This window comes from Cololabis saira, chromosome 4 (assembly GCF_033807715.1).
Source record: "Cololabis saira isolate AMF1-May2022 chromosome 4, fColSai1.1, whole genome shotgun sequence".
NCBI classification, from domain to species: domain Eukaryota; kingdom Metazoa; phylum Chordata; class Actinopteri; order Beloniformes; family Belonidae; genus Cololabis; species Cololabis saira.
In genome coordinates, this window is record NC_084590.1 from 19,267,039 (window position 1) to 19,279,898 (window position 12,860).

At 42.5% G+C, this 12,860-nt stretch overlaps 1 protein-coding gene across 1 annotated transcript in view; it reads right to left on the bottom strand.

Annotated features, from left to right (window-relative positions):
- Positions 1 to 149: 149 nt before the first annotated feature.
- LOC133441610 (mitochondrial intermediate peptidase-like) overlaps positions 150 to 12,860 on the bottom strand; it is a 37,246-nt gene continuing 24,535 nt past the window's right edge. Inside the window, exon 20 of the mRNA XM_061719086.1 lies at positions 150 to 1,525. Within this exon, the coding sequence (XP_061575070.1) occupies positions 1,425 to 1,525 (101 nt within the window). The 3' untranslated portion in view covers positions 150 to 1,424. The remainder of the gene's footprint in view (positions 1,526 to 12,860) is intronic.

Genomic DNA, 12,860 nt, shown 5'->3' on the forward strand with positions numbered 1-12,860 from the left:
AAGCATGACTGAGGTTGACAAACCTGCATCTTGTGGAATCACCCACGAACAGATGAGACCAAGTGCTAGGTTAGTTGAAAACCTGACAGCATTTCAGCGGAAACGCCTCATACCCACGGTCGAGCACGGTAGCAGATTCAAAATTACTAGATTTAGACCAGAATGCCTAAAAAATAAAAAAGGTTTTGGAACGTCCTGATCGAAATCTGGTCCTCAGCCCAAATGAAATGGGATCCTAACACAATTGTGGATAAGCAAATGCCTAATAAACCTCAATAAACTGAAGCAATGTTGTCAAAACATTCCTCCGCAACTTGAGGGACTGATGGGGTCGTAGGGGAAACAAACAACTACTTCAAATTATTGCTGCTGAACGAAGCTCTACAATCTGTTGAATCATGCTGGAACTTATATTACCCTTCATTTTTTGAAGGGTAATACAACAACGTGCCCTCAACAACGTTACAGAGCTCCTCTTCCTCGTCACCTCAGAGGTTTGTTTCAGGCAGCAGCTGCAGACCTGACTCAGCTACTGAGGGCTGTCTGAAACAGATGCTAACAGCTGTTGTGCGGTGCAGACTCTACGCCCCGGAGGGTACGTTTAGTTACCAGTCTGCTGCCTTACCCTTACGTCCTGGTTATCACCCAAACAGGACTTGTTCTCAAAAACAAACACACAGTTTCCCCAACAGCACATCTGATCACTGATGGGTTTTTTTTTTCCTGTAATCTGAAACAGCAGCTATTAATCAGATCAGAACCATCAGTATTGTGAAAATCCACAATTAAAAATATGTGTCTCTCTCGAACCCCCTCCCCCCCCGCTCCCTGGAAACTCCTGTGAGACAAAACAGATGGAGCGCTATTAATTCAAAGCCTAAACAATGGCCACATGACAGGAAGAACAGATTAAGTATTGTTCCTCATGCTGATTTGAGCAGGAAAAAACAACCTTCTGATGTTATGCGAGCGGAAAATCGATATTTAGCAAGCGTTTGTGACTGCGGAGTTAGTGAATTCATGAAAATGAAAGCAAAAGAAAAGATGAAAACCATAATTAACAATGAAACCTGTATTTATTACATTCATCAGGTCAGTACTGAGAAAAAAAAAGACTAAAGTCACTGCAGAAACTGAGTGTTTGGCTCAGCACGCGTTGGTATTAACCCTGCTGAAATGTAATTACTGGCAACACAAGGGAGTCCCGATAACTGGAAAAGTGCAACAGGACATAATCTTTAATATACTTCAAGTTACGCTGACGGGAGAACAGGACAACTGTTTTTAAGAAACCAATTTCACAGTTACAACCTATATAAAAACATGATATTTTCTGACAAAGAGACTATTTGGTAGCTGTAGTGCGACGTCTGTTGTCAGCTGGCCTTCGCTATCTGACTTGTGAAGTTAATTTCCGTCATCTTTCAGCTTTCTGAGTCCATGATGAAGGTGTCGAAGTTGGGGTTGAGTTCAGAAACCAGCGCGTCCACAAAGTCCTCGATGGTGGGCTGTCTCTGCAGCATACCTGCGGGATAACAAACACTGTATTAGGCTGGTATTACCTGCAGGAAAAGCTCTGCTCCGCCACCGGGATGAACAGTTTTCTCATTTTCCATTCGTGCACCTCTCCTAGTTTATAACAAGCTCTCTATTTGAGTGTGTTGTAGATTTTTCCCTGTTTGTTGTGCATGTTATCCTGCATTCAAGTCGGGGTGTGCTGTACATTTCACCAAGGTCACAGGGCTGACCCTGAACCACCAGGCCCTACTGCGACGTGCCCAGCATGTGACTAGTGCATGAGTGTGCAGAGGAGAGCGAGCCCTGGGAATGTCTGTGTGTTTTGAGAGCCCGTCTGCCAGTTCATGCATAGAGGACTCCCTTGCTCGCTTTACAATTCAGCTGTGCACCCGCTTTGAAGTCAGTTCATTTCCCCTTGTGTTGCTGCCAATGTAAATAGGCAACCCCCTCCACCCCCTCCACCCCCACCCCTACCCTTCTTTCCTGCATGGGTCACCTCCAATGAGCGCACACGCTCGCTGGAGGACACGCTTGACTGGGAGAGAACTGAACGTACAGACACACACCGGCTTTGGGACGTCCTCTCAGACACACAAACACACAGATACCCGTGCAGATGCCTCTTCCTGGGAGTGGGGGGGGGTCGGCTGTACTGCCACCATGAAAAAGACGCAGAAGGTTGAAACTGAACGCAGGCTGCAGTGAGCTGCCTTGCATGAGAGCTCCTAGGAAGGGATTATCATCTCCTCTTACCCACCCGTCACACCCTGCCCCTTGGCTATAAGATGATACAGACGCACCGAGGTCCATGACACACTGCCACCGCTAAGCCACTGTATCCCTGGGAGCAAGGCAGCCACATGAAAGCAATCATCTCCAGCCATAAATGATGAGCATAATTACAGAGCTGAGGGCTGTTTCTGCTGTGACCGCGGAGGACGGAGGACGATGTCATTCGACGGCCGCTTCAAAGTGGAACAGCTGAACTCATGGATATCCATCCAGAGGCCCACTTATCAAGTTGTGCCTCAAATCAGATGGGTGATGGAAAGGTGCTTTTGTATTATAATTTAAGCCCTGAGGAAGTCTGAAGTTGAGGCGCAAAGCGTGGCGATGTCCAGTCAGACCTTCTTCCTTCCCTCAGTTCCTTTCGTCATTACGACACAGAAATAAACAGCTTTTAGTCTCTACAAATTACTTCATATGATCGGCATCATTGGGAATGAAAGTAGACAGTGGCGTGCAAAAGTTTGGACACCCAAGGTCAAACTTTGTTACATGCGTTATGAAATGAGTCCAAGAACAGTTTCAATAAGCTGCGGACTTCGCTTTGACCCTGTAAAATAAAAAACTCCCTCTCTGGCTTTCCACCAGCAACAATCCACGTTATCAGCTTTGGGGTCTCACGACGGAGAGTGAAACTTTTCTCAGACCCTTGGGAACGTTTGACAGGAATGTACAGATAACCCAGAGTCATAACAGCACTGTGGAGGAATGGTTGATCTCACAACACAAGGACGTGAGGCTGGGAATGAGACCGTCGTAAAAAGATGAAGGTTTGAAGAGTAAATGAATACTCTACAACAAACACCTGTCAAACACGAAACCGTATTTCTTGCTGGATTAGTTGGTTCAGTTAACAACTTTTGCAGCTGTAGAGCTGTTTCAGCAGCTGTAGATCTTGTTTAGCTCTTGAATGAAAGTTATTATTAAACAAATGACTAATATTTCATTTTTAATAAATTCTGGGTAAATTATATCGGTTTTCTTTTTAAAACTCTTTCTTCCTTGTTGCTTTTCCAATTATCCTGCAGCACTGATGTTAAGTAATCTCTATTGAGTGTAAAGACATCCATCTGTTTGGGTGTGGCATAATCATAATCTGGCAGGTTGCAAGACAAGCCTGATGCAAGATCAGACCTTGAAATGCCCTGCAGCCATCGATGCCCCTGTTCTATCCTGCAGGTGTCTCTCAGGGAGACTTGGAACCATCCAAGTTCAAGAAACCATGTTCATCGGCTGGCTGGACCACAGGACTGGAGGCTAGTGTTGGATTTGAACCATCAACTGTGCTTCCCTAAACTGTAAAGCTGAGTGTGCCCTGGGAGAGGGTATTTGTGAGCTATGGATCAAAAGGAGAGACACCACTTAGGCCTCAAGGCCCCTGTGCAGTAATCATTAGAAAAAATAAGATAAAGACACTATTCGCCAGTGTAGCAAGAGCCAACTATTGTGGGAACCAGGAAAGGGACCCCAAATTGGCTTTAGATGCAAGTGTTTTTTAGACTTGTGACATGACAGAAATGACATTTAGAAATACTAAATTTAACCATAAAGGGATTAAGAGCCCCCTCTAGTTAGTTATTTCTGTCCTTATAACACAGCTAAATGTATATGAAAGTGAAGATAACAGCAAAAAAAAAGAGGGTTATTTTATCAAATGAAAATTGAGATGCTTGTCTGATTTGTTGTTTTTTTGTTCTGAAGTAACAAACAATTAAAAAAAAAACTGCTGACTATGAATATGTAACATAAGCCATCAACGCTTGTGTGTGCAAAGCACCCTGCAGAGGTTAACAACAAACTGCTGCCTTACAACTAAGATGCCAAAAAGTGCATCAGCTAATGAAGATAGTAAATGAGAGAGATTTGTTCTCTTCATAAAAAGGTAGAAGAGCAGCCGTCCTTGCACAAGACACTTACAACCAGCTGCAGCTGGTATGAAAACAAGAAGAAACAAATTCAGAAAAAAAAAGAAAATTATGAGTTTTATTTTAGGTTGAATGTGGTCACTTTCATTTCTACTTCTTCATTTTAGATTTAAATTGATCAATTAGTTATGAAGCCACGTTAGGTTGCATTAGATTGGATCCCGCAATCATCGCTGGATGATGAAGACGTGTTTAATGCGCGTTGGTAATGTAAACATAAGGCGTGTCATTTGTCACCGCGGGCCTGAAGGCCAGTTGAGGGGAGGGAAAGCGAGTTTGGAGGCGTTATCCAAGAAACAAAACGTCACCTGTGTGGGCGTGTCGAAGGACGTATTGTCCCTACATCAGCAGATATGTGGCATCAGACAGGTGTAGTTTTCAAAAATAGCATGGATGAACATCGGGATGAGCGTTTTTTGGCCGGGTTTTTGTGGTTCTGGACATACATCGATTTTTGGGTCCTCGACTCCGAGGCCTAGTGCTTGCTGATCTCCTCGTCTCCCCAGTTACTCATCTTGCAAATAAAGACCCTACCTGTGACTTCCTGCTGTTGTGACTCTCATCAGCTGTATTTTTATATTATAAAAACAATAATAATAATAAATACAGTAAAATAAACATCCCCTGGTGGGTTGTACTCAGGTTACTTGATCAACAAATGAGTTCTGTTTACATTAGACCCGGTAAGGACTACCCTCGGAGGAGAGTTATTTGTGGGTCAGCTCGCATCGCCCCCGCGTCGGTCGATGTAAAAGGGACCCACGACACGCTAGATCTGCGCGTTAATCGCGGGGTATTGGCCAAAGTAAAAGGGGCTGTTGTTACAATGCCTGGAGGATAAGGTTTAGCATTGTGTTCCTTCACTGAAATAATGGTGTGAAAGGCGGCATACACGACCAGATAAAGGTTTGGAGGTTTGGACACTCTTTCCTACGACTGAGTATTAGGGCCAAACAAAAAAACAAAAAAAGGAAATTACGAGAATAAAGTCATAATGTAATGAGAATAAAGTCGTAAAATTACGATAATAAAGTCATAATATTACGAGAATAAAGTCATAATATTACGAGAATAAAGTCATAATATTACGAGAATAAAGTCGTAATATATTATAAATATATAAATATAACTTCACAAGATGCTCAATATTCCTCATTTTAACACAGGGAGAAGAAGCTCTTCCTGTTAGAGTTCTCATAAATTATATTCTCATAATATTACGACTTTATTCTCATAATATTACGACTTTATTCTCGCAACATTACGACTTTATTCTCGTAATTTTACGACTTTTTTCTCGTAATTTTACGACTTTATTCTCGTAATATTACGACTTTATTCTCGTAATATTACGACTTTATTCTCATAATATTACGACTTTATTCTCGTAATGTTACGACTTTATTCTCGTAATGTTACGACTTTATTCTCGTAATTTTACGACTTTATTCTCGTAATATTACGACTTTATTCTCGTAATATTACGACTTTATTCTCATAATATTACAACTTTATTCTATTACGACTTTATTCTATTACGACTTTATTCTCGCAACATTACGACTTTATTCTCGTAATTTTACGACTTTTTTCTCATTATATTATGACTTTATTCTCGTAATTTCCAATGTTTTTTGTCTTAGTTTGGCCCTAATACTCCGTCGTACTTTCCCATCCAAGCATGTCCAAACCTTTCACTGGTAGTGTATGCTGCTAAAAAACTGTAACTGTTGTGACTTCTCTGACTTCTTGGGATTATTTAATGAAACCATGCATGAAAATGATCACCATCATTATTATTATTATTATTATTTTACATTGCTATTCATCAATTAAACAACAAATCCCAGTTCTCGTTAAGCAGTCCTTTTGTCTTTCAACTCTTGCACCTCAAAGGCAGCTGAAATCTCCAGACCCACAGAGCCACCCACCCACTCGTGATTTCAAACGGCGGTATCTTGCCGGGGCAGATAGTGTAGCAGTCCCTCTGCATGCTTGATAGTGTTACAGCGAGCTGCACTCACACTGCTGGCGAAGCAGCGAGGAAAAACTAGAGCCAAACTAAACATAAGCTGTCCTTTGTGTCCATTGTTGACAAAGCCTTAGGACAGAGGCTTTGCCGTGTGAGTCATATCGCATTTAAGAGTTTCCATTTCCATTCATAATGGCTCTGACGCAGCCATTGAGGAGCAGGGCTGCTACCCATTTCACTCATCTCAGGGTCTGCTTTATCAACCAACCTGGCCAACGGCGTCTTGGTGAAACAGCGAGTGTTACGGGACACACGAGAAGCCGGAGCCTCACCGGAGCAACCTGCAGCTGAGCTCCGTCTGTAGCGGTACTTCAAGTAGGGTTGCCACCTTTCAGAAATAGAAATAAGGGACGCCCTGATTTCAGCAGCGCAGGAGCCAAAAAAAAAAGCCCCAAAACTTCTAAACTGAATAAAAATGTGTTTATTTTATATGAAAAAACTAAATGCTTTGATTTAAAGTTTAAAGTGCTTTAATAGCATTGAACTTGCATGACTGTAGAGACAGACAACCATACTAGCAACTGAAATATCCTCCTATACTATGTATGTCCACATCAGCCCAGATGTATAATATAGCCTACAGGTGAAGAATATGGTGTAAAAGTTAATTTATTTCAATAATTCAACTAGAATATGGTGTAAAAGTTAACTTATTTCAATAATTCAACTAGAATATGGTGTAAAAGTTAATTTATTTCAATAATTCAACTAGAATATGGTGTAAAAGTTAATTTATTTCAATAATTCAACTAGAATATGGTGTAAAGGTTCATTTATTTCAATAATTCAACTAGAATATGGTGTAAAAGTTAATGAAAATACGGTACAAATCGTGTCCCATATTAGTTCAATACGGGACGCAACATTTTTTTCTCAAATAAAGGACAATTCCGTATTTTACGGGACGGGTGGCAACCCTAACTTCAAGAGTACTTGTTGATGGAGGGAAGTGGAAGTGCACCACTCATTGTCATTTCCAAACAACCTTCTTCACAGCGGCTCACCGTATTGACATAGAAGTAGATGTGGCTATAAAACTGCTCCCTCTTGGTTCATGCAGACCAAACAGAGGTGGCTCAAACAGCTGCACCGGTGTGTTTAACTCTCAGAAAGCTGTTGGATTAACTCCGAGGGCCTCACTCCGACTCACAACTTCCCCTGCCACTTCTTCACTGCGACAGAGATACTCTGACAAATGATATAAACTGTGTGTGAAAAACCATGTGAACTCCTCTCATCACAAAATCAATAAACACACGGGTCCATACGAAACGTGAAACCTGCCCCCTGTTCTTCTACAGCTGCAATGTGCTCGATAAAAACCTCAAAATAAAAGCTGCTGTACTTTTTTTTTTTTTTTTTTTACATCCACATTAGTTCTCTGCACGGAGGGGGGTAAAAAGTATGTTTATTTACTCAAAGGGTGGTGGATGATGGGTATCTGCAAAATGAAGACGATTGTGGCTGCTTGCTGGTAATGACAGCTCTGGGGAGAAGAATTTAGAAGAAACGTTTCAAAATTGCAGCGCAGCCTGCAGCCACTGCTGCTTGAGTTTATAAAACATCTGAGTTACCGCCTTTTTTCACCGTCAAAGATAAAGGCATTGGGAGTACACCGTCTGATGACCCACATTCTTTAATTTAACAAGGAATAAAACACAGTATCCAATTTTAAAATGCGTTAAACCAAAATAACAGATTGAACTATGTTCATTTTAAATGTGACATAATGACGACTTTCTTTTCATTCTTGAAATGTTCTAAAAATCCCAGGACCAAACATTTATTTTCTTTTTAAATACGAAATCCTAGCTGAATCGAGACGTCTCCTAGCAGCTGCCGAGTCTGCTCCCATGGGCCTGCCTGTTCATTCAAGATTTAATTACTCGCTACTAAGAGCCAATTACACCCCCACATCTTCTAAGGTGTAGCAATATTACACATTGGAATATTTGTATATTAATAAACTGCAAGCAGTGACCTGAGCCTTCACCTCACCTCTGTGGTGTCACTTTCCCTGCAATCGCCATATTGCTATAGTTTAAGGTTCCTCAAGAGCCTGAGATGCCACGCTTCAAAACACATTTCTGCAGTAACCGTTCGGCTGCTGCTATTCCAAACATGTCACGCTGTAAAAAGCAGTTACCTCTGCCAGGCCTGGAGGCAAACCAGAGGCTCACAGGCTCTGTAATTACACCTTTGAAGTTCAGGAAGTGTTTTCTACAAAGCACATTTTAGCCAGACCCTGAAAACAAGCAAGACAAGGGTGATGACAAACACTGCACTTGAAGCTCTTTGTTGAAGAAGAGCTCTCACTGGGAAAAAGAAAACCATTTCAGTTGAAATCAAACCCTTCAAAACTCAGAAAGCCTACCAGTTTGAGGTAATATACTGTATTATTGAACAAAACCCACATTCATTGGTGATTAATCAGAATGGCTCAACTTAAAGCACAAATGAGGTTCTTCTGTCACAACTGGGGATTGTTTTGCATCACAAATCAGCTACCCAGAGAACATCACAGCAGGGGTCTTTTCCACACCGGTAGCAACCCTGCACAAATACATTTTCTCTCCTCGCCTGTAGTGGACACTGCACCAGGAATTACCGGCGGTGACAACAAGACGAAAAACAAAGAAGTAAACCCGCTCATCTACTGGTCAATGGGCCGCTACTTCCCTGCCAGTTAGTTTGCAGCAGTTGTGATATATTTTCATCCGACCACAGTTCTATCAGAGCTTTTATCTCGTCCTCTCTCCTCCGACCGCGAAACATTTCACCCAAGTTTAGGTTGTGTTTACCCATGATGCCCTAGGTTGTAGTCCACTTTCTGCATTTGGTGTGCTTGAAGCGGACCGAGACGTTTCCAGGCGGACCAGAGTCTGCTTCTTTCAGTTCGATCGACATCTCCTCAATCAAACTGCTTCCTCCAGACTAACTCTGTTCCGTCTAAAGCGGGCCGAACAGGGCTGGTGCGACTGGTACTACGAGACTCAAAAAAGTTGTAAAACCACGACAGTTACAGCGCTGGATGCATGCTTTAACTTTCCACACATCACCAAATAACCTCTGGTTTAGATGCATTTATAATGAGGAGGAGAAGACAGGATATCCTCAAATACACCTGCAGCTGTATTTGTGCTTCAGTAATGTGTTTACAGCTCAATAACCAAGATATAACAGTTTTTTATAAATAAGACTGTTGCCCATGCAAGTATTTGCTCTGTTGGGATGCCAAGTTTATCTGCTGCCTGCTGATCAACCAACAAATGACTAGGATGTGGATTAGGGATTTCCCTCTTGTCCCAGCTGCATGTTATTATGGTCACTGAGGACCTGATAAAACCGAAACCACCACCTGACTGGACCGGCTACCTCACGCGTGGCTGGACTGGACAGGATGAACAACGGGAGGCTTGAATCCCAAGATGCCAGCAGAACAAGTGTTAGATGAGCTGATGTGAAGAGCAGCTAATATGATGGCAACAGCTTGAACAAGAGGTAAATGATTGTTGATCATGTTATTAGTACTAAACTGGTTTTAATTGTATGAAAGCAAATCTTACATAACATAAATTGTGCGACTCTTCATTGGGAGCACTGGACAAGGCTCCATGGAGCTACCGACACTACCCACAAACGCCTGACCCGGGTCTGGTGAGGAGCGTCTTCCAAGGAACGTTCCAAGGAACCAAACGTTTAGATGAAGTTTAGATTTAAACGACACAGACTATGACAGGATTTGTTGAGTATGAAGGGATCTGAACCCTGCAGGAATCCAAACATCTGTCCCGGACGGTCAAGAACCAGACCAGATACGACTGCTGGTCCACGAGTGGACATGTTTTAGTGCTGACAGGTGAAATGACGGCCGAGTGTTGGCAGTTTGGTTTTGTTTTTTCAGATTCAGATGACTTTATTAATCCCTTTGGGAGGTTCGGGGAAATTGACATCTCCATCTCACACACACAGCACTGTCATTTACAAATCAGACACCCCTAAAGTCAAACACCCATATAAAGATAAAAAGATAAAAAAAAAAAATTCTAAATAAAGATAAAAATAGCACCAAGTATTAGCACCAGCAGTGTAAAACAGAAAATGTGACAACTGCTTTTTGTAATAAACAATCTTGCGTTGAAAATTGGTACAAAATTGACCCTATACAACAATCAACAGGTATCACATTTATAGTTTATCATTAAAAATAAAACCATAATACTGCATATTTTGATATAAAAGAATTAATTAAATCCAGAGACTTAGATGAGTTTAAGAAGTGAACTACTGAACAACTCGGACTTACAACTAAGTCAGTTAGTTAAAGATTTAACAGATCGTAAATAATATCTTGTTTCAAGTACGGCCAATAAATTATGCATTTTATGCAAGTGTACTTGACCTCAGACAGAAATATAAATCACTGCGAGTACGCAGGATAGTCTGCTCTTGCGTATTGGTGACTGTGTCAGTGGTAACAAGAACTACTCGGTCCCACTGCCGCGGGACAAAGACCAAGCTGGTCTGGGGATTCAGCCATCGAGCCTGAGTAGATCCATTTCCTGTGCTGGGGAGGTGAGGCTCTGGGAACAGCCTGGGCCTTGAAAGCCCTCTCTGTAGCAGAGCAGCAGCTGAGCTTCCCCTCAGCCAGGCCATCACCTTTCCTCCCCTCCTTCCCCGTTCTCCGTCGTGAAACGTCTGAGCCAGATTTAATAAATGGGGTTTACGTTTCAACGCCATCTTTTCCTGAGAAAGATCCAGTGCTGGTCAGGGAGGCATCCACATAAAGAGTGGCCTCTGACTGGCCTTGCCGGGGCTGCTCTGGTTCCCCGGGAACACTCGTGCCCCCGCGACCACCCCGCCGGAGGGGAAACGTTACACACCTCCATTAACAAGAGTCTTTGTTTGAAAGGATTATGTGTAATGGGCTGGACCTGAATTCTGCCTCCTTCTTCTCCTCACCTGGCCTCTCCTGGCCGACATTAATGCATCAAACGTACAAGAGCCCCTTTAGTTCACCTCATATCTTTTTCCATTTCCCAACAGGGATTTGGGGTTGGTGCCATGGACCACATTCAGTCAGGGGAAAACAATAACATACACCTAAAACATAAGATCTAAAAATCAAGAAGATAGAAATGATGAAGATACATGTAATGATCAGCTAAATGAGAAACAAAGAGAGGCTGAAATCATTTTTACAGACATGGAATAAGGTTTTCAGCTTAATCTCATAAATGCAGGTGCACAAAAAGAAACTGGACTGTGAACAGCATTAAAGCCAAAAATGTGAAGCTGGATCTTTCATCTAGCAATTCCAAGGGTCTTTAATTTGATCTGGATTTTCTCTTAGAAAATTAATACATTTTGGCAAAGTATTATTCCCGGTGCAGACATTTTTACAGTCTGGCTTCTGCAATGACTTATGGAAAGAAGACGCAGCCAGAGGGATAAGAATGACCCTGTAACTACTCTGCACACAGGGCTCTGGCCTATAATTAGAGTAGCATTCACTTCAAAGGAAAACCATAAAAACAAATGCTGTCAGTTCAACAACAGTTAATTGGACAGTAGATCTTATAACAAGGGTCTGGTGGGGGTGGGTGTAATTTCAGGAGCTGGGTGCAGCCCTGTTCGGAGCTGTCAGAGGGACAATCTGATGGAGGGCGGGGGGGGGGGGGGGGACCCTGGGGGAGGGATTTACTGTACACTCCCAAATGTCATCTGATATTACTACCCACTCGCTCTCTGTGTGTCTCTTTCTCTTTTCCCACCTTCTCTGCTGTTGTCGTGTCCAGACAGGCCACAGCGGCTGCTCCGGGACAGGAGCAGACGAGAACCGGGATGAAGGTCTACAAAAACTAGAACACCTCACCTTCTGCAGTGAGGGCCATCATACCTTCAGTAGGCACAGTTTTGCAAAAAAGAAACTCTGAAAATGTGTGTTCTCCCAACCAAGTTGACAGATGAGTAAAGATCCACTTTATCAAGACGTTACTTCTTGTCTACTATGTACAGCTCCGGTCAGACTGCCAGTGAACTTTATGGCAATGTAAAACATCTTTGACCTGAGATGATGGAAACGTCCCAAACTTTAGTGTCATGTTTTCACTCAGTGTGGACAGAAAACCTTCCTGTGAAGGTCTTCTCCTGGGTCCATGTGGTCAGCAGCAAACTGGATGGTAACCTTTCGTTCATGGCAGAGTTAAATCATGATGACGCTGGTGTTCCAGCCCCTTCCAGTTCAGGCCTGTAGCTGGGTATTTAGGCAAAATCCCAATACTCCCCCTACTTTCTTTCACTAGCCCTACTTTCTATCACTACACCTAAAAAAGAAGGGACAGATTTTAGGGCACTTTCAGCACCACCCCTAAAATCATGAAGCTGAGAGCCAAAAGCTGTTTTAATTTCAGCTGTAGCGCTGTTAATATGCCACTTTATTAAGTTTTAATATTTTTTCAGGCGTAAAAGTAACCGTTAAGATCCCCAAACTGGGCTCAGTTTATCCAAATAACGCCTGTTAAGAAATTTGACCCGATGTTTTGGGAGATGATAAGAGCCGCTGGCTCGAAGCAGCAGCAGCCGGAGTACAGACGTGA